Genomic DNA, 23,144 nt, shown 5'->3' with positions numbered 1-23,144 from the left:
TGCCATATATTTCATGTTATGGCAGTCTCGGACGATGACCCAGCGTATGTTGTTCGATTTAAGAACACTTTCACTGCAGATTTGACAAAACGCAAAGAATGTACCAATGTGAGATTTCTAAAGCTAACTACAGGACTCAACCCAAGTTTAATAATCTGAAAAGCCTTCCAAAATCCGAGAGGGACGAGGTGTGGAACATGCTGTCAGAAGTCTTAAAAGAACAACTTTCCAAAAGTACAGAACCAGAACCACCAAAAAAGAAAATCAACCTTCTGCTGGTGGCATCTGACTTAGATGATGAAAATGAACGTGTGTCAGTTCACATTGCTTTAGATCATTATTGAGCAGAACCCGTCATCAGCATGAAAGCAGTTTAATCTCCCTCCTTTAGAATGGTACATTTAAGTCTAACCAGTGTTTTTAATACTCTGAGAATATCCTCTTTCAATGTCCTCTTTTATTATTTTATTTATTTTGTTCCGCTCTTGAAGGCATTTGAATTTGACTTTCTCCCTGTCTTGTCATGTCCCATTGCTGTGCTAAATGTTGTTCTTATGCTAATTTGGCATATTTAGAATATTTAAACTGCTTTCATTATTTTCATTTCTCCACTGAATTAGAAAGGAGGATTTTAGCTATTAATCAACAGTATGCAGATGACGCTTGGAGTAGACAGGAATCTGTTTCTTCAGAATTGTTAGTTTTACAAATACTTCAGAAAGGCCGGGAAACCCAGGGACTTTCTAGCTATTGTACTCATGTGGATAGTGAAGTCACATGATTATATATTAAGTGAATTTTTCACTTATTCGTTCTCTTTTGTCTGGCTGTGTGTGTGTGTGTGTGGTGGGGGGAGTCTTTCTTATTCTCATCCCCCAGATTAAGGAGATCTAGTCATATCTCCCTGTGAAAGTTGTTTACCATGGTGCTGAGTCAAACAGAGAAACTTGCTTAAGAGCAATATAAAGGCACTTACTGCCCCTTTTCCTGGGGGTCTAGGAAACTTGACTCTGTTAATCTATTTCATGCGTAACTTCTTAGGATTTTTAGAACCATCCTTTTCCCTAGCCAAAGAGGTCAGAAGAATGAGGGTAATTAAATGCAGTTCTATTTCAGTGCAGTATGAGATGGACAAAGTAAAATGTGCTGACAGTGGGATGGATATAGCCTTCAGCTCTAACCCTTTTGGAGCACTTTAATAGGTTTGCTTGAAGGAACCACTCCAAGAGTTATCTGAGACAAGCAGCATGGTCTAGTACAGCAGTAGGTAATCTGCAGCCTGTGGGGATGTGCTGGCCGCTGCTTCCTGCAGCTTCCATTGGCCAGGAACAGCGAACTGCAGCCACTGGAAGCTGCGGGGGGCCATGCCTGCAGACAGTCAATGTAAACAAAATGTCTCGTGGCCCGCAAGTAGATTACCCTGATGGGCCACAGGTTGCCCACCACTGAAGTAGATCGATGAATAGACTGAGAGTCAGGAGACCTAGGTTATGCTCTCCACTCAGCTACAGAATGACCTTTGTCAAGTCATTTTAGCCATTTAGGACCTGATTTTCAGAGGTGTTGAGCATATAAACTTCAATTGTCATCAGTCATTGAAACTCAGTAAAAACAAAAACAGCAGCAAGCAAAATTAAAACAATTAATTATGGAGGAGAAGCTGCCAAATAACTTCAGCAGAGTTCAGGAAAAGAAAATCATAGAAGGAAAATAAGCCCAGTCCAGTAGGAAATCCAAAAACACCTGGAGGAAATGAGATTCAACAAGGACAAATGCAGAGTCGTGCACTTAGGAAGGAAGAATCCCATGCACTGCTACAGGCTGGGGACTGCCTGGCTAAGCAGCAGTTCTGCAGAAAAGCACCCGGGGATTACAGTGGACAAGAAGCTGGATATGACTCAGCAGTGTGCCCTTGTTGCCAAGAAGGCCAATGGCATATTGGGCTGTATTAGTAGGAGCATTGCCAGCAGATTGAGGGAAGTGATTATTCCCTTCTATTTGGCACTGGTGAGGCCACACCTGGAGTATTGTGTCCAGTTTTGGTCCCCCCACTACAGAAGGGATGTGGACAAATGGGAGAGAGTCCAGTGGAGGGCAAAGAAAGTGATTAGGGGGCTGGAGCACATGGCTTACGAGGAGAGGCTGAGGGAACTGGGGTTACTGAGTCTGCAGAAGAGAAGAGTGAGGGGGGATTTGATAGCAGCCTTCAACTACCTGAAGAGGGGGTTCCAAAGAGGATGGAGCTCAGCTGTTCTCAGTGGTGGCAGATAACAGAACAAGGAGTAATGGTCTCAAGTTGCAGTGTGGGAGGTTCAGGTTTGATATTAGGAAACACTATTTTACTAGGAGGGTAGTGAAGCACTGGCATGGGTTACTTAGGGAGGTGGTGGAATCTCCATCTTTAGAGGTTTTTAAGGCTCGGCTTGACAAAGCTCTGGCTGGGATGATTATGTTGGTGCTGGTCGTGCTTTGAGCAGTGGATTAGACTAGATGACCTCCTGAAGTCCCTTCCTACCCTAATCTTCTATGATTCTATTATATTTTTCTCATTTCCCACTCTGGAAGAAGCTGGGATGTTTGGGGGCTGGGATTAGCACAAGCCACTTCCGAATTGTATGTCTATACTACAGATGGGAGCGAGCCCCCCGACCCAGGAGACAGACTTGTGTTAGTGAGGCTTGCACTAGCTCACTAAAAATTGCTGTGTGGACCATGCAGCACCAGTAGAGGCTCAGGCCAGACACCCAAGTTCAGACCCACCGTATCTCCTGGGAAGCTGCAATGTCCATACAGCTAGCTCTAGCATGCTAGCGTGAGTGCCACTAACACAAGTCTATCTACCTGGGTCAGGAGGCTCTCTCCATCCGCAGGGTAGACATACCCTTCCTGTACAAATCTTAGGACTTCTTGTTGCAGACAGAGAAAACGTTTGAGACACACCGTGTCTTTTTCCTGATTATGCAGTGACAACGGATGGAAAAAGGCCCACCACCTACAATTGCTTTATTTAGTTATTTATTTTTGACTGAGTGTGGAGGGTTGGGTTTGATCATCCTGAGCAACTGGAGTTTGTGGGTGAATGTCAGAGGGCTGGGAAATGCAGCCAAAAGAGATGGATTTATCAGGGGGGGTTGAATTTTTCTCCCGGTTCTGCTGAGATGACTGTGTGTCAGATTAGCAAAAGACCAGTGCGAGTGCCTTCGGAACACAATATAGCACCATTTTTATTGCACACTTCCTGTCAAGGCCCTTACATGATTTATGAGATGAACAATTTAGCTTGGGGATCCGGAAAGGTAGCCCAGTAAATAAATCCCTGGAACTGAGAGTAGGAAACAGCCTTTTAAAACTAGCTTCCCGTGAATCAATAGCAGCATTAACGGAGTCTGGCCTGGGGTTTTATAGAACCACTGTGAGAATTAAGGCCTGAGGTTTTAAAGATTTCATAAGGTGAAAGGATTTACGAGCCAGTTAAAAGGATACATTGCTGTATACCAAATGAAAGCTAACATATAACGAAGCTATTTTGAAAGAATACCCACTGAAGCAATAGTAGGAATTAAGTGTAAAGTAAAAGAGAATGGTGTCCTGTCAAAGGAAGAGATTTGCTAAATGAATAAATGATCTTTCTTCAGAATCCAATTGTTCACAGCGGGCCCATTCCTAAATATCTTACTCTGTAAAGTAACAGGGAGTTTTGACTGCGTTAGGACTTCAGGTAAGGGACGTGTATGATAATACAGAGAAAAAACTGAACATACCATAAAAACTTTCCTTGTTCTCCTACACTGCCCAATTATATTCCTTCATTCCTTGGTCATATTTATTCTAACCAGATTAAGTGCTACAGCGGTAGAAGAAACGTCTAACCATAAGCTACTTGTTACCCTGAAGAGAGGAAGGAGGGTCTTGTGGCTAGATAATGGCTTAGGAGATCTGGATTTAATTCCTGGCTATGCCATAGATGTTCTATGAGTCTGTCTACACTGCAGCTGGAGTTGTGATTACAGCACAGGTCGGCATTCCCTTGCTAGCGTTAATCTAGCTAGCATGACTCAAAAAGAGCAGTGAAGATGCAGCAGCATGGACAGTGTGGGGTAGGAACAGGAATAAGACCCGAGGCTCCAGGCAGGCTTGTACAGTCCATGCTGCTGCATCCTGCCGCTATTTTTAGCTGCACAAGTTTGGACAAAGCTAGCAGGAGACTGCCTACCTGTGCTGTAATCACACCTCCAACTGCAGTGTAGACAGACCCTGCATGACCTTGGGCAACTCACTTAATCTCCCTGCTTCAGTTCCTCACCACTAAAATGGGGATAATAGCATGCTATTTCTCCCGCTTTTTTTTCTTTCTTGTCTAGTTAAATTATAAACTGTTTAGGGCAGGGATGCTTTTACTATGCATGTATACAATGCCTAGTCCATTGGGGCCCCAATTTTAGCTGGGACCTGTTGGTGCATTTGCAATATTAATAATAATAGCAATAATACTGAGCTGGCATTGCTTACCAGCCTTTCAGTGGGTCCACCAAATTATCCCACAATCTGCAGAGGAGCTCAGGCAGCTATACGTCGTGATGTATCCTCTGTCTCCATTCCTCATTCCTCATCTAACCCTGCAGAGTATCTGCACTCCCAGAATTCTGTCCCCACTCTCCTTTTTGGGGAAGCTGAGCCTTTTTGGTCAAAGAGGTGGTGGCAGAATTTACTTCAAGTGCTCAGAAAAGCCAACAGACATTCTCAACTAACCTAAAGTTATGAGATGACAGGCATGGGAGGTAATTGTGCCACCAGTCGGCACTGGTGAGGCCTCAGCTAGAGTATTGTATTCCGTTTTGGGCACCACACTTTAAGGAAGATGTGAACAAATTGCAAAAAGGTCAAAAGAGAGCAAACAAAAATATAAGGAATGTTTAAAAAACATGACCTATGACTAAGGTTGAAAGAACTGTGCAAGTTTAGTCTAGAGAAGAGAAGGTAGACGGGGGACATGGTAACAATCTTCAAATCAGTTCAAGGTTATAAACAAAATGGTGATAAATTGTTCTCCACATCCACTAAGGGTAGGACAAGAATTAACAGGCTTAGCTCACAGCAAGGGAGATTTAGGTTGGATATTAGGAAAATGTTCTAACTATAACAGGAAGTCTACATGTAAAAAGCTGCACATTTTGAATGAAGACGCTACTACGTTGAGGATAGAGCTTCTCCTCTCCCCTCAGCGTGGTTAACACTCCTCTGGGAGAGGTGGTAGCTATGTTGATGGGAGAAACTCTCCCGCCAACAGAGCACTGTCTACACCAGGAGTTAGGGCCGTATAACTATGTCGCTCAGCGTGTGTGGATGTTTTATTACATTAGTTATACCAATGTGCGTTCGTAGTGTAGACTGGCTTTAGAATAGTTAAGCACTAGAACAGTTAGGTAGGGGAGGATGTGGAACAGGTTAGACAAACACCAGAGATGTTCTAGGTATGCTTGGTCCTGCAGAGGGATGGACTAGATGATCTCGTGAGGTCTCTTCTAGCTCTACATTTCTGATTCTATAACTATTCTGTAATGTATGATTCTATAATGGATAAGGAAGTCTGGTTTCCCTTCGCTGCGCAGTAACATGCTGTAGGAGAACAAATCAAATAGCCACACCCATGGAGTTCCTTTATATAAAACAAACACATACCCAAACTTCCCCTTTCCGGGGCTTTCCATTCCTAGTGCTGAAGCTAGCATAGCGTCCTCCCACAAGGTTTTACTTTGAAGTCCTTTTAAGCCTCTCTTTCTGGTGGAAGAAGGCAGAATTTATATAGCCCCTTGTCAAACATACTTTACCTTAACCTAGGACTCCCATAGGCTGCTAGGAAACGATATTTCTCAGCAATCTCTCATCACTGAGGCAAGAGAGGAGTTCCAGCCCACTTTACCGTGGGTATTCTAGTCTTAGGACTTTATTAATAGAGTTGGGTTTCTCTCCAAAATGGCATACAGACACTCCAAGGTGTCATCTTCTCTCTCAGGAATTGTGTTCTACTCCACAAGGATCAGTGACATTGTTGCTATGCTGTAACCTGGACTATGTAACCTGCACTACCATAGCTGACCTGCCTGGAGAAAAAGGCTAGATACTGTGGTTGAAAATTTGGGGAAGGAGAGTGATGCATAATTTCCAAGAAATAGCTTTGTGTAGTTTCTTGCCCTTCTCTAGCACATACACTCTTCGGGAAGTAGTTCAATAGTAAACCACAGAAAGGGTAAACAAATATGTTTTGAAGTCACACTGGATTCTTTCTAGAGACCCAGTATGTAACTTGGGAAACATGCCCAGGTTCCCCAACGCCCTGCTGAGTGGACTGAAGAAATGGAATAAATGGGTGCCTGTCAGTGCCCTCTGTTTTTGTCTCAGCTCTATCTGACTGGACTCAACCTGAGTTTTCCAGTCCAACCCAATTCCCATTAAATCAATGGCAAAACTCTCACTGATTAAATTTGGAGAAGAATTGGACTCTATGGACCTGATCAAACTCTGCTTTAAGCCATTGGGAGTCTTTCCATTGGCTTTAACGGGAATTGGATTGGGCTGTAAAACCCCACTTTTTCTTGCTCACTCCTCTCCCCCACACTCACTCTGTGGTTGTTTAAAGAAATTCATTCTTGTAGGCCTCTGGGGTTAGTGAGGAGTAGATGGAGCAAGGGAGAGCCCACATCTGAGTTGCTGCACAACCAGCGAGGCAGAGGAGAAAAAAAGGTTCCTGATTTAGGTTTCTAAACTGCTACCTTGTGAAAAATCAAGTTGTTATTTTTGGAGCGGGAAATGTATTCATATGTGATTATTTATTACTTTATTATTTTTCTGTCCATGATCACAGCATCTGATTGCATTGTGTGGATTCAATTACATGGCACAGAGAAGACAGCATAAACAGCACCACTCCTTATATTGCCTGAGTCAGGAGAAAAATGTCCCCAGTGATGATCCATAGTCAGGTGATTGGCCAAAAAGATCTGTCTGCCCCCCAACCTTTGACGCCACCTGGGGAAGCTAATTCCCCACTCATGGACCCTCCATCAAAAGGGTTCTTCCCTCAGTCTCCAAGAGTTCAAGTCTAGGAGTAAGAGGCTGCCTCAGCCATCACAGTGATGCATGCAGGAAAAAACTCTCTCTTACCAGATGTCTGTCCTGCAGCCATGGAGTGTGATTGCATCTCATGCAGACATGCCCGAAAGAGATTAGTCTAGCTCAGTGGTTCCCAGAGATTTGTACTGGTGACCCCTTTCACACAGCAAGCCTCTGAGTGTATAAATTAAAAACACTTTTAAAATTAAATAAATTAAAAACACACATCAATTAAAAACACTTTTTTATATATTTAACACTATTATAAATACTGAAGGCAAAGCAGGGTTTGGAGTGGAGGCTGACAATTCGTGACCCCCATGTAATCACCTCGTGACCCCCTGAGGGGTCCTGACCCCCAGTTTGAGAACCCCTGGTCTAGCTCACTCGGGTACCAAAACAGTGAAGCTGAAGCAGCAAGCGCTTCAGCATGGGTCTTACAATTACTAGGTAATAACTGAGGTGGCCAGCCTGCACTGAACTGCCCGCTGTCATGGCGTCATTCCTTCGGTACTCAAGCCAGCTATGTCTGCATGCGCTGCAATATAGACCTACCCTTCGGTAGTCAGGTCTGAGACAACGTAGATGAAGTCCAAGTTGATAGCTACTGGAAACGGAGAAGCCATGAAGTGCGCAGAGCACCAGTGAATAATACCTAGCTCTTAATTTTTCATCCATAGACCTTTAAGCACTTTGCAAAAGAGGTCAGAATCATTATTTCCTTTTTACAGATGGGGAAACTGACGCACAGAGAGATTAAATGAGTTGCCTGAGGTCACCCAGCAGGCCAGTAGCGGAGCTGAGAATGGAACCCAGCTCTTCTGAGTCTTACCCCAGTGCCCTATTGACTAGGCTGGGGTGGACAAACTATGGCCCACAGGCCAGATCCGGCCCTTCAGGGCTTTGGATCTGGCCCACGGGATTGCCACCCCTGTGGCGCCATGGCCCCACACGACTCCCGGAAGTGGCCAGCACCACATCCCTGTGGCCCCTGTGGACGGGGGTGGGGGCAGCAGAGGGCTCCGTGAGCTGCCCTCGCCTGCAGGCACTGCCCCCCGCAGCTCCCATTTCCCGGGAACGGGGACCTGCAGCCAATGGGAACTTCTGGGGTGGTACCCACAGGTGAGGGCAGCGTGTGGCAGAGCTTCCTGCTTCACCCCACCCCCATGAGTCACTGCTGCACATGCTTGCCACTTCTGGGAGTGGCACGGGGCCAGGGAAGGCAGGGAGCCTGCCTTAGCCCTGTTGCGCACCGCTGCCATCCCAGCGCCGCTCGAGGTGAGTGGTGCCGAGTCGGAGCCCACACCCCAAACCCCTGCCTTGAGCCCCCTGCCACACCCCAACACCCTTCCCTGAGCCACTAACCCCCTACCCTGAGCCCCCTGCCACACCCCGCACCCTAACCCCCTGCCCTGAGCCCCCTCCTCCACCCCGCACCCCTCCTCTGCCCCAACCCCCTGCCCTGAGCCCCTTCCTGCACACCGCACCCCCTCCCACACCCTGCACTCCAACCCCCTGCCCCAGCCCTGCATGCAATTTCCCCACCCAGATGTGCCCTCGGGCCAAAAAGTTTGCCCACCCCTGGACTAGGCCACACTGTAATAGGCGCTCACCCACCCAATTCACTGGGAAGGTGGATTGCTGCTTTCCTCACTAGCAGCAGCTTCTGAGTTGTCTTTAAGGGTAGCCCCAACCTGAACGTGTTGCAGCAGTCCAACCTAGAAGAGCTAGTATAGTATCTACCTAGCTGAATTCACACTAGGGATTTACTAAATGCTATCAATCTAATGGCTGCCAGGAACTCCCTGTCTATGGAAAGCTGTCAATGCAGCTTAGTAGTAAATGCGTTTATTTTTTAAAAAGTCAGAATTAATATTTCCCAAATAAGTTTTGAAAATTAAGTTGAGGATCCAAATTCAACACGTTGTTGAGATAGACACAGAGAGCATTTCTCCTAAAAGCAGATGCTGTGTCGGTTTCTGTAAAACACTTCAAATCTGGGGTGTAGTGGAAAGGTTAAGTTAGGCCGTAATTTAGATTCCATGCATACAGCAGTACAGCGAGCAATCAGTATCCACTTCCTCTCCTGCCTTTCCTGCACTGCTGTCTTTAGAACTCGACTAGCTGTGCCGCAGCAGTGAAACATTTCATTTTCAACCGTTTGGACCGTTGTAATTTCATTTTCACTCCAATAAAACTTTAAGGATGTGATTTTCCCATCTTACTCTGCTGATGTAAACAGAAGCGAAACAAAGAAAGACACCCCTTCTCCCACAAATTTACATTAGGACAAGAAACAGATCCAGGAGAAAATGGTATGTCAGAAACATCACACCCGGTTTCTCTTTCTCCTACTGGAAGTGATGTGAACTGGAACTTTGCAGTGCTTAGGGTTTGTCTGCACTGCAGCTACGTTACTGTAGTGTAGACGACTTGCTACAGTGACAGAAAGGGGTTTTCCATCGCTGTAATAAATCCACCCCTTTGAGAGGAGGTGTCTATACTTGACCTTCGGTTGCCTTAACTACGTCTCTTAAGGTGTGAATTTTTCACACCCCTGAGCAACATAGCTCAGTCAACCTAAATTTTAGGTTTAGAGCAGGCCTTAGTTTCCTACCGCTGTTCATTGAATTACAACTTATGAACTGCACAGTACCAGTAAGTGCCTCATTAGCTCACTGGGTATCATTAGTTATACAAGTCCTGAATCAGCAAGGTATTTATGTGTCAACCTGAAGCGCACGAGTAGTTCCACTGAAGTACCTTGCTGAACTGGATACGTATTTCTGTTCAAAATGATGGTATATTAAGGATGGAAGACAGAACAATTTCAAATTACTATGGCTCTTGTGTTGCTGGAAAAGTTGTCACTTTGTGAACTCCTGGTCAAATACATAAGTATCTCCAGTAAACATAAGTTTCATTTCCTTATTTTGAAAATATTTGAAGAAAAAGAAACTCCCTGAGAGAAAAATTGTTTGAAATGGCTGTCTGGGTGATCAGCAATGATAACACTGAGCGGTTGCAGAGAAGACAGAAAGGAAAGTAATACAAACATTCATACACAGCTTTTAATTCAATGTACAATTAATGTTTTGTGATGTATTGAAAAATATATAACAATCATAGGATGTCATTTTAAATTTCACACATTTTTCTTGGTCCAGCTTCCAGGCTAGGCACGGTCTGTGGTGATGCATGCGATGTGGACCTAGAAGCAGTCAGTCTGCACCCAGATAGCCTAGAGTAAAGTTAGTTTTGCCTTGCTGTTTTTAAGGAGAAGACTGTTTTCTCTCTCTCTAATTTTGTATTCTTGTGTGTTATTATTCTAAGAAATGTGTTAAGTTGCAACCTTCCTGCAAGAGTATTTCATGTTTTTATCAACTTTCCATCTTTGTGCTGTGAACATAACATGTTTAAATCCTACAAAACGGTTCATTTTTCTAATAAATGAAAGAGACTTATAAGAAAATTTTGCCGTGTGTCTAACAGAGAAAACACTGAACCTATGCTTAAATTTACATTATTAGTACTTGATCTACGATTATGGGCCATATTCTCAGTTAAACACATGCAGTTCCATTGACCTAAATGGGGCTGCACAGCTGTAATCGAATTTACCCTTATGAGTCTGTTCCACTGAATATAACTGTTAAATGATGCACACTAGAAAGAAATTATTTTTGAGTGTCTGGATCCATGCATCCTGCCTAAGTCCATGGCCTGCACTGGAAACAAAATTCTTTAGTGAAGCAATTAGAATCACGGTGCCATGAGAAAAAGACCTCAATGTCAACCTCAGCCCCACACATTTAATTGTACTCTGTGCATGTGACCATAAATACATTTAGCTCAGGGTACTTTCTTTTTTGGAGACTATGGTAAAGTATTGAATCATATACATTACAATAGTGGGTGTTACTCAGCCATTGTAGCACCCATCAGCAGAAAAATCGAAATATGGTATTGTTCTTTTAAAAGTAAGTCTGAAATACAGACAAAGTAGCAGTAGGTGCATAGAACAAAACTGCTTCTGATCCTACATTCTTGTTAAGGTTGCAAAGTCAAGCACTTGAAAGATAGGAAATGCCAGTATTAAGCTTAACTTTGACCTTTTGTGCATATACATTGTGTCACTATAATTTATTATGTGATCACATAATGTGTTTTTAACAAGCCTCTCTGCTTCATTCAGTGCACCATGTGGACAGTGTTCACTGAGCAGGTAGGATATGTTCTATCCTCATCATTCAATCTGTAGCCTCATGTACTATTTATTTGACATCATCCACACCATGCACTGAATACAAAATTACTAAATTCCTCACAAGATTTTCCATGGGTCTCTTATCGTCATCACTTATTTTTTTACATACATAAATGAATTTATTACACAACACCCCTGTCAGGGGAGGAGACATTATCCCCATTTTACAGGTGGGGAACTGAGGCACAGAGAGATTAAGATAAAAAAGTATACACTCATTTTGGGTGCCCAATTTGCGACACAGAGCACGTGATTTTTCAGAGTACTTTGCATTCCGGAGCACTTTATATGTTCAAGCATGGCTCCCACTGACTTCAGTTACAGCTGCGAGTGCTCAGCACTTCTGCATATTAGACCCCCCACATTATTAAGCTGGGCACCCAGAAAAATGAGGAAGACACAGTTCGTGTCCACCATTGAAAAGTTGGTTTAAGTGACTTGCTCAGCATCACACAGGGACTGTGGCAGAGACAGGGAAAGAATCCAACTCTCCAGGGCAGCATTCAACTGCTTCAACTAGGCATCTTTTCTCTTCCTCCATGTCTCTGCCGCATTCACTACACAAATGTCTTCAGCAAATGAAGCAGGGGGTACTACAGACAACAGCCTCCTTCTCTGCACAATCCAGATTCATCCTCAGAGGAGCTGCAGCATATGTACTGAATGAGGCAGGGGTCCTGTGGGAAAATACAATGTGATCATGTAATTAAAGACTGTGTCATAAGGAATGTGCACAAGGTGGTGAATCAAGAATACACAGGCAACCTTAATTCTGGCATTTCCTAACTTTTCAGTACTTGACTTCGCAACCTAACATTCTGTAATGTAGATTTTAAATATAGTTTCCTACATTTTCAAAAAGCTAAAAAGAAAAAAAACTCAAAAATTTCCTCATGTGGAACTGTACAGACCTCTGACATGGTTCCTCAGCAGGGTTGAGATCTTTAGCTCCATAGCACAGTCCTCTACCATTTCCGCTAATGAAGTAACTAGCTGCAAGAGAAGGCTGTATTTGTGTATGTGGCCCTGCCACTAGAGGGGAATGGAGACACATACTTTGCCAGTAGTTTTCACAGCTATTTACTAGACAACACAGGAATGTTGAGACCAGGTGAAAATGCCCTTCCCCTCCTTGCTCCTATCTTCCCCCAGTCTCTGGCTCCTGTCATCTTAAACTGCCCTTTGTTCCTATCCCCACGCCTGTATTTTTGGCACCCACCTACCCCTGCTCCTATGCCCACTCCCAGCTCCTGCTCCTAACCTCGCTCCCCCACATGCTCCTATTTCCTCTTCCCCACCCTGCGTCTCTTCATGCAATCCCCCCACCCCCATTACTTACCCCTCTACCTTTGAGTTGGACACCTTCCTCCTTTCCCTGCACCCTGGGCTCCGGCAGGGGGAGCATTGCAAACACAGGCAGGCAGGCTCCCTGCTCTCATTTCTGGCACTTGGCACCACAGTTGCTCCCTAGCAGCCAGGAGCTGCAATTGCAGAGAAAGCTGGCTTGGCCCTTGCAGCACTGTGAATCTTTGGCAAATTTAGCTGCCAAACTCGGACAAGTCTCCACTGAGCATGTGTAAACTGAGATTTTGCAGACGCTTATAATTTACCAAAATTGGGAAATTTTTCACAGAAGTGGCAAAAGGCACATTCCTGATATCAGGTCAACCCCCGTCTCCCCCAATCAAATTTTAAATCCCTACTCCAAAACATGGAGGTGTTAGAGATTCTCATGAAACAGATAAGGAGTACTTGCGGCACCTTAGAGACTAACCAATTTATTTGAGCATAAGCTTTCGTGAGTTACAGCTCACTTCATTGGATGCATACTGTGGAAAGTGTAGAAGATCTTTTTAGACACACAAAGCATGAAAAAATACCTCCCCCCACCCCACTCTCCTGCTGGTAATAGCTTATCTAAAGTGATCACTCTCCTTACAATGTGTATGATAATCAAGTTGGGCCATTTCCAGCACAAATCCAGGTTCTCCCCCCCACACACACAAACCCACTCTCCTGCTGGTAAATGGACACAAATCAGATGTCAAGAATTATAACATTCATAAACCAGTCAGAGAACACTTCAATCTCTCTGGTCATGCGATTACAGACATGAAAGTTGCGATATTACAACAAAAAAACTTCAAATCCAGACTCCAGCGAGAGACTGTTGAATTGGAATTCATTTGCAAATTGGATACAATTAACTTAGGCTTGAATAGAGACTGGGAGTGGCTAAGTCATTATGCAAGGTAACCTATTTCCCCTTGTTTTTTCCTACCCCTACCCCCCTCCTCAGACGTTCTTGTTAAACCCTGGATTTGTGCTGGAAATGGCCCACCCTGATTGTCATACACATTGTAAGGAGAGGTTTCAGAGTAACAGCCGTGTTAGTCTGTATTCGCAAAAAGAAAAGGAGTACTTGTGGCACCTTAGAGACTAACCAATTTATTTGAGCATAAGGTTTCGTGAGCTACAGCTCACTTCATCGGATGCATCCGATGAAGTGAGCTGTAGCTAACGAAAGCTTATGCTCAAATAAATTGGTTAGTCTCTAAGGTGCCACAAGTACTCCTTTTCTTTTTGCGAATACAGACTAACACGGCTGTTACTCTGAAACCTGTCATTATGCAAGGCACTGCATTTAGCCGTATGGAGTGGAAATCTATCAACTGCATGAAAAAACTTGTACAGATACAGACAGACATCATCTTCCTTTCCAAATGCAAACAGATGGACATCGTACCAAAAGGATTGAAGGTAAAAAATCCATTACAATCTACACACCAAACAGACTATGCTGACAGCTTGTGCCACACGCTCTCAAAGAAACTGCGGAACCACCTGATCAACATCCTCTACAGCAAACAGGGAAAGATGAAGAATGAGCTCTCAAAAATGGATATTCTCATAAAAAACCAACCTTCCACACAAACTTCCTCGTGGCTGGACTTTACTAAAACCAGACAAGCCATTTACAACACACACTTTGCTTCTCTACAAAAGAAAAAGGACACTAAATTTTCTAAACTACTACATGCCACAAGGGGCCACAGCAATGGTTCCCTCAACCCACCCAGCAATATTGTTAACCTATTCAACTATACTCTTAGCCCAGCAGAACCAGCTGTCCTGTCTTGGGGCCTCTCCTTCTGCCCCTCCACCCCCACGAACATGATACAGTTCTGTGGTGACCTAGAATCCTATTTTCGATGTCTCCGACTCAAGGAATATTTCCAACATATCTCTGAACAACATACTAATCCACAGAAACCTCCCTACCAACACTACAAAAAGGAGGATTCTAGGTGGTCTCCTCCCGAAGGTCGAGACAGCATACTGGACTTCTACACAGAGTGCTTCCACCGACGTGCATGGGCTGAAATTGTGGAAAAGCAGCATCACTTGCCCCATAACCTCAGCCGTGCGGAACACAGTGCCATCCACAGCCTCAGAAACAACTCTGACATCATAATAAAAAAGGCTGACAAAGGAGGTGCTGTTGTCATCATGAATAGGTCAGAATATGAACAAGAGGCTGCTCGGCAGCTCTCCAACACCACTTTCTACAAGCCATTACCCTCTGATCCCACTGAGAGTTACCAAAAGAAACTACAGAATTTCCTCAAGAAACTCCCTGAAAAAGCACAAGATCAAATCTGCACAGACACACCCCTGGAACCCCGACCTGGGATATTCTATCTACTACCCAAGATCCATAAACCTGGAAATCCTGGGCACCCCATCATCTCAGGCATTGGCACCCTGACAGCAGGACTGTCTGGCTATGTAGACTCCCTCCTCAGGCCCTACGCTACCAGCACTCCCAGCTACCTTCGAGACACCACTGAGTTCCTGAGGAAACTACAATCCATGGGTGATCTTCCTGATAACACCATCCTGGCCACTATGGATGTAGAAGCCCTCTACACCAACATTCCACACAAAGATGGACTACAAGCCGTCAAGAACACTATCCCCGATAATGTCACGGCTAACCTGGTACTGAACTTTGTGACTTTGTCCTTACCCATAACTATTTTACATTTGGGGACAATGTATACCTTCAGATCAGCGGCACTGCTATGGGTACCTGCATGGCCCCACAGTATGCCAACATTTTTATGGCTGACTTAGAACAACGCTTCCTCAGCTCTCGTCCCCTAATGCCCCTACTCTACTTGCGCTATATTGATGACATCTTCATCATCTGGACCCATGGAAAAGAAGCCCTTGAGGAATTCCACCATGATTTCAACAATTTCCATCCCACCATCAACCTCAGCCTGGTCCAGTCCACACAAGAAATCCACTTCCTGGACACTACAGTGCTAATAAACAATGGTCACATAAACACCACCCTATACCGGAAACCTACTGACAGCTATTCCTACCTACATGCCTCCAGCTTTCACCCTGACCACACCACATGATCCATTGTCTACAGCCAAGCTCTGCGATACAACCGCATTTGCTCCAACCCCTCAGACAGAGACAAACACCTACAAGATCTCTATCAAGCATTCTTACAACTACAATACCCACCTGCGGAAGTGAAGAAACAGATTGATAGAGCCAGAAGAGTTCCCAGAAGTCACCTACAGGACAGGCCTAACAAAGAAAATAACAGAATGCCACTAGCCGTCACCTTCAGCCCCCAACTAAAACCCCTCCAATGCATTATTAAGGATCTACAACCTATCCTGAAGGATGACCCAACATTCTCACAAATCTTGGGAGACAGGCCAGTCCTTGCCTACAGAGAGCCCCCCAACTTGAAGCAAATACTCATCAGCAACCACATACCACACAACAGAACTACTAACCCAGGAACCTATCCTTGCAACAAAGCCCGTTGCCAACTGTGCCCACATATCTATTCAGGGGACACCATCACAGGGCCTAATAACACTATCAGAGGCTCCTTCACCTGCTCATCCACCAATGTGATATATGCCATCATGTGCCAGCAATGCCCCTCTGCCATGTACATTGGTCAAACTGGACAGTCTGTACGTAAAAGAATAAATGGACACAAATCAGATGTCAAGAGTTATAACATTCATAAACCAGTCGGAGAACATGTCAATCTCTCTGGTCATGCGATTACAGACATGAAAGTTGCGATATTACAACAAAAAAACTTCAAATCCAGACTCCAGCAAGAGATTGTTGAACTGGAATCCATTTGCAAATTGGATACAATTAACTTAGGCTTGAATAGAGACTGGGAGTGGCTAAGTCATTATGCAAGGTAACCTATTTCCCCTTGTTTTTTCCTACCCCCCCTACCCCGCCCCCTGACATTCTTGTTAAACCCTGGATTTGTGCTGGAAAAGGCCCAACTTGATTATCATACACATTGTAAGGAGAGTGATCACTTTAGATAAGCTATTACCAGCAGGAGAGTGGGGTGGGGGGAGGTATTTTTTCATGCTTTGTGTGTCTAAAAAGATCTTCTACACTTTCCACAGTATACATCCAATGAAGTGAGCTGTAGCTCACGAAAGCTTATGCTCAAATAAATTGGTTAGTCTCTAAGGTGCCACAAGTACTCCTTTTCTTTTTGCGAATACAGACTAACACGGCTGTTACTCTGAAACCTGTCATGAAACAGATGTAAGCACTTTTTAAATATGGGAAAAACAATCTATTTTCCCTTAATCTGATATTCAGACACATGCAAACCATTTTAGCTGAACCTTTTCCCCAATATACCAGACACTCGGGATGGAAAATATCAGCTTGAACAGTTAAAGTTTGACAATATTATAAACCACTACCCACGCAGCCTGTAACCAGGCCTCTGGAGAGGAAGTCCTGAACAATCACTAATCAGAGGTCAGTATTCTCACACAATTTAATTACAATTTTAAAAATATTTTTAAAAATATAATTAACAGAATAAACAAGATGAAAGCTGGATAATTCCAGGAACTAAGTTAGGTAGATCTGATATCAAAAGTGAAATTGGTAGGAAAAGTCAAGTTCCTTTTGTCAAGATGAGGCGGGTCATTCTTTCCCCATCCGGTAGGGCTGGAGCTCTTTTGCTGATCTGTTTCCTTGTTATTTGTTGCATACAGCAAGACGCATGAGGCTGTAGTAAGTGCTGTACAATCTTTCCTAGGATTAGAGTTTTTATTTTTGAAACTACAGTTGGTGTTGATTAATTTAATTTTATTTAAGGCCTGGATGTTTCTTTAAAGACAAGAGCTGATAGCAAGATACAGAGTGGTTTGAAAACTTTCTCTTCCAATGAAGTCAAGGGAAGAGATGGTAACGACTGTGACTATTGGGGTCTCAAAGAAGATGAAACTCAAAGCAGTCTGATAAAGTTCTGGTATGTATCCACACTCCCAAGTCTTTAGGGATTGGTTTTGAATTTGATCCCATGCAAGTAGTGACAGGTTGTAATCATTGACATCTGCAGTTTTGTCTTGAGAAGAGGGGAGTCTCTTACATTAATTCCTCAGACTGTCAAAACATGACCTCTCTAGGACTGGGGTATCTTATGGAGGTGCTTGGGCCAAATCCCAAGTGATAAGCAGGCTCCCAGGCTGGAAAATGTCCTGCCACAATGTCAAGTATAACTTTGAAAATACACGTGACTAAGAGTTGCTATTTTAAATCGTATGAGCCCACATCTTAAAACTGTAACGTTATCTATGTTGGTTATTTAATTGTTCCTAAATATTTCAGAACATTACATAGCATAATATGATATCACTGCAAGTAGTGTTAGAAAAACCTTTGTCCTCAACCTTAAATACAGTGCAAGTTCTAGTCATGTTCTAATTCTGCAGATGTTGGTAGTGACGCCGCAATTTAAATGGCTTTGAGCTTTGCCTTTAAAGAAGTAATAAAATCTCCATGTTTCACCTTTTAAGGATTGAATTTAGTTCCCAGATTTGGCACTTGACATGTCCAGGTTATTTCTGTAGTGAAATACTCACTTTTTCAGAGAAAACATTTAAAAATGCTGCTGTTTAAAATGTTATCCTCTTTTCCTAATTTCTGTGTGTCCTCCAGCAAAATAATCAGAGTTCCCACACAGAGTAAACTGTCTCTCTCACACACACATAGTTTAAGAGACTATCTTAATATGGTCTCTTGAATAACTGCTTTAAACCATATAGCTGTCAGAACTCCTGAGATCCGTTACTTTCATATTCCGACACAGACTGCCTGCTTCCTTGTTTCACCAGATGTGCTCTGCACGAACCCAGAAAACCTCAGAGCTGCTCTAACTTGCGCTGGGCACTGGTTCAGCCCTTGGTAGCCCTGAGGATCAGCAGGTGTTGAACACGGGTGGCATACAATGGCTTGCCTCTCCCCACTACCACCACCACTTGCACTAAATAGAGCTCAAACAGACCTGAGAATTGGGAGTGTTATTTCTTTTACAACAAAGTTCAGAATGACATTTTGTATTCGTGGTTTATGTCTATTTAAGAAACCACTTAAAGTGTTAAAAGTCTTTTTTCCACAGCTTGAAAATAACGGTCATGTCCTAACTGTCTTTTCAGCCTCAAACAGAACTGAAGCATTTCTAAGGGCACATGCTACAATTACTCCTTCAATCATGCTTCTGCTTAGCCTTACCTGGTATGAGATGATTTCTGTTAGCCTGGCAAATGGAGAACCAGCAATAACTGGTAAGTTTTGTGACATTTAAAATGATACAAAGAAGATGAAATTGAAAGCAGTCTGATAAAGTTCTGGTATGTATCCACACTCCCAAGTCTTTAGGGATTGGTTTTGAATTTGATCCCATGCAAGTAGTGACAGGTTGCAATCACTGACATCTGCAGTTTTGTTTTGAGAAGAGGGGAGTCTCTTACATTAATGTTTCACCTTTTAAGGATTGAATTTAGTTCCCAAATTTGGCACTTTACATGTCCAGGTTATTTCTGTAGTGAAATGCTCACTTTTTCAGAGAAAACATTTTAAAATGCTGTTGTCGGATAGGATGTGGTTGGATAGGAAAGGTGCACTGAAAGTGGCAGGGGTCCTATGGGAAAAATAATATGTGATCATATAATTAAAGGTTGTATCACAATGCATACACACAATGGGTCTTAATCTAGGTGTGATAAATGAAGGGGGCGGAGGGATCTCCTTTTTATGGACACCCAGCCAGCCAGTTAGCTATAAAATCCCTGTTAGTATTTGTTCTCTACTTGCTTTACCTGTAAAGGATTAAAAAAAAGTCCACAGGTAAAGGAAGGAAGTGGGCACCTGACCAAAAGAGCCAATGGGAAGGCTAGAACTTTTTAAAATTGGGGAAAAACTTTCCCTTTGTGTCTGTTGTTCTCTGGGGAAGAGGGGAACAGGGCAGCAGTTATGCTGTGAGAAGCTGAAGGCCAGGTATGAAAATCATCAGAATCATACCTAGAAATTGCATATTTGGAAACCCAGATATGTAAGTAGATCAGAAATGTCTAGAAAGACGCGATTAGGTTAATTTCTTTTATTTTGTAAAGCTTGTGGATTCCTCTGTGCTAGCCCCAAATGCTTCTGTTTTGCTTGTAATCTTTAAGCTGGACCTCAAGAAGGTTATTTTTGATGTTTAATTTTTGTAAGTGGGATTTTTAAATATAGTAAAAGCCTAAGACCCAGATGTATTTTCTTTCTTTTTGTTTTTAATACAATTTACATTTTTAAAAAACAGGATTGGATTTTTGGTGTCCTAAAAGGTTTGTGCCCATGTTTTTTTAATTAGCTGGTGGCAACAGCTGGTTTCTTTCTCAGCTCTTCCCTGGGTTGGGGGTGTGTGTGAAAGGGCTTGAGGGTACCCCAAACAAAGGAATTCTCAAGTGCGCCTTCCTGGATTCCAATGGGTTTTGCATTTAGGTGGTGGCAGCATCTACACAGCCAAGGTCAGAGAAAAACTGTAACCTTGGGAGTTTAATACAAGCCTGGAGTGGCAAATATTAGTTTTTAGAGTACTTGCAGGCCCCCACCTTCTGCACTTGAAATGCCAGAGTGGGGAATCAGCCTTGACAATAGGCAGCCTCAATTGTGCCATTTCCTAATTTCCCCTGTGGGTCCGGGGACAGAATAGGTCTTCTGCATGTCCTCCTGCATGTCCTGAAACTAAAAGGGGGCTGCCTGGAGAGGGATGGACTCTGCCAGGTTAGAAATTTGCCCAAGACACACCATATGATGAGCAAGTCAACCATGTCTATACCAGATTGATCACAGACTGGGTTAATAATGACCGCGCCATCCACCAGAGCGGACGCAACAAGTATACTACTGGTGTAACCCCAACAAAGAGAATCCCTGGAAGAGATAACATCACCATAGCCACATGGAATGTAAGGACATTGAGACAAATAGTGAAGTTGGAAGAACTTATGTATGAAATGGAATAATACACCTGGCACCTCCTAGGAATCTCTGAGGTCAGATGGAAGAACTTTGGAGAGGTACTAACGGAAGAAGGCCATGTACTCTATTAGAGTGGAGAGGACAAACATGTAAGCGGCATAGGATTTCTTGTGCATAAAGATATCAAGAATTCAGTATTAGGATTCCGTCCAATGTCCAGCAGGTTTATTTCCATCCGTCTAAAGGCAGTACCATTTAATATCACAGTGGTACGAGTCTACAGCCCGACAACAGACTATGATGATGAGCAAATTGAAGATTTTTCAATCAGCTCCAAGCATCACTGATAAGGTAGACAAGAAAGATATCCTGATTGTATAGGGAGATTGGAATGGTAAAGTGGGTATCATAGGTGCCGACTCCCTGGCTGCTGCCGGGCTGGAGCACCCAAGGGAGAAAAATTAGCAGCTGCTCCGCACCCACTGGGAGCCAAGCTCCCCCCACCCCCACCTCCTCCTCCCCCAAGCCCGCTGTGTGCCTGCTCCTCCCCCTCCCAGCACTTCCAGCCCGCTGCCTAACAGCTATTTGGCGGTGCTTAGGACTTTCCAGGAGGGAGGGGGAGGAGTGGGGACGTGGCGCTCTCCAGGGAGGAGGCGGTAAAGGGGAGGGGCAGGGGCAGGAACTTGGGGAAAGGGGGTGGAATTGGGGCAGGGTGAGGGGGGGAAGGGGCGGGGCCAGGGGTGGGGGAGTGTCAAGCACCCCCATGGCAGAGGGGAAGTTGGCGCCTATGGTGGGTTCTGACGCACAGGCAAATTAGCGAGATTATTGTGGCCCTTTCTGTAATGCAGTAACCAATGAGAGAGGATTGAGACTTTTGCAGTTTACCAGCTATAACAATCTGGTTCTTGCAAACACATTAGGAGCACATAAAGCAGTCAGACGATCAACGTGGTACACACCTAATGGTCTACATCACAGCCAGTTTGACTACATCATGGTGCAAAACCGATTTAGTTCTGGGATTAACAGAGCTAAAACAAGGAGTTTCCCCGGTACTGATATTGGAAGTGATCATGACCTTGTGATGCTAAATTTTTGGCTGCGGCTAAGGAAAATCGTCAGGCCAAAGTTCACCAGAACCAAGTTTGACTTAGCAAGACTCAGAGACCAGAACATTGCAGAGTCATTCCAAGCAATGGTCAGTGGAAAATTTGCCCCACTGCTTGCTTTAGAGGAAGACATAGAAACAATCACCAACAATTTCAATGCTGTAATGCAGTGGTTCCCAAACTTGTTCCGCCGCTTGTGCAGGGAAAGCCCCTGGCAGGCCGGGCCAGTTTGTTTACCTTCCATGTTTGCAGGTTCGGCCGTTTGTGGCTCCCACTGGCCATGGTTCGCTGCTCCAGGCCAATGGGGGCTGCGGGAAGTGGCGGCTGGTACGTCCCTCAGCCCGCAGCCCCCATTGGCCTGCAGTGGCGAACCGCGGCCAGTGGGAGCCGCCATCAGCCGAACCTGCGGGCGCAGCAGGTAAACACACCGGCCCGGTCCGCCAGGGGCTTTCCCTGAGTAAGCGGCGTCCCAAGTTTGGGAACCACTGCTCTAATGAATGAAGCAGCAATGGACATCCTTGGGAAACATTGTAAGACGACAAAACCATGGGTCACAAATGAAATATTACAAATGTGCAACATTAGAAGAGAACTTAAGAGAAACAAAAACAGCACTAAGGGAGCTGATAAATACAGAGCAATTGGCAGAAAGATCAAGAAAGGAATGAAGGTGGCCAAGGAGATATGGATTGAAAAAGAATGCTCTAAAATTGAAGAGCGTATCAATAATAAAAATAGCAAACGAGCCTTCCAGATTGTAAAAGATCTGATGAAGGAAAGAGGGACCAAAGCTAATGCAATTCAAGACAAAGAATGAAACAGTCTTACAGAAGAAAGGGACATCATCAATAGGTGGACAAAGTACCACTCTGATCTATGCAACTGCCAGACAAATGGAAATCCTATTGTCTTAGACAGCCCAGATTCTTACCATTAAACAACTGTAGGCCAAGGCCAGCAGTGCAGTTCTCGTCAATAGCATAACAGGAGAGTGATTTTGCACCACTGTTGGAGTCTAGGAAGGCTGCCTTTTTTCACCCACACTATTCAACATCTTCTTGGAGTGCATAATGACTGATACCGTAGAAGATCACATATGCACATTCAGAATTGGGTGGTGGTCAATCTCAAATCTTCAGTTTGCTGATGACACTGACGGCCTGGCAGGCAGTAAGGATGAACTTACCAACCTTGTGAAACGATTGGATGAAACCTCTGCAAAATATGGCATGGAAATCAGTGCAGATGAAACCAAGCTGCTGACAAACAAACGTGACAGGATCAGCTCACATATCACTGTCAGTGGACAAGAGAGGGAGACAGTG

The 23,144-nt window shown here is 44.1% G+C and overlaps 1 protein-coding gene across 2 annotated transcripts in view; it reads left to right on the top strand.

Moving 5' to 3' along the window:
* Positions 1-17,417: 17,417 nt before the first annotated feature.
* The window catches only part of LOC125640734 (interleukin-5 receptor subunit alpha), a 28,828-nt gene continuing 23,101 nt past the window's right edge, over positions 17,418-23,144 (top strand). The window contains exons 1-3 of one of the 2 annotated variants that reach the window (XM_075131041.1): positions 17,418-17,479; positions 17,564-17,717; positions 18,904-19,032. In XM_075131041.1, the coding sequence (XP_074987142.1) occupies positions 18,960-19,032 (73 nt within the window). In that variant the 5' untranslated portion in view covers positions 17,418-17,479; positions 17,564-17,717; positions 18,904-18,959. Of the gene's footprint in view, positions 17,718-18,903; positions 19,033-23,144 lie in introns of both variants that reach the window. The other variant, XM_048859590.2, reaches the window with a different exon arrangement.

The sequence above is a fragment of the Caretta caretta genome, chromosome 1 (assembly GCF_965140235.1).
Source record: "Caretta caretta isolate rCarCar2 chromosome 1, rCarCar1.hap1, whole genome shotgun sequence".
In the NCBI taxonomy this organism is placed as follows: domain Eukaryota; kingdom Metazoa; phylum Chordata; order Testudines; family Cheloniidae; genus Caretta; species Caretta caretta.
The sequence above is the reverse complement of the archived record's forward strand: the minus strand, read 5'-3'. Positions and strand labels throughout refer to the sequence as shown.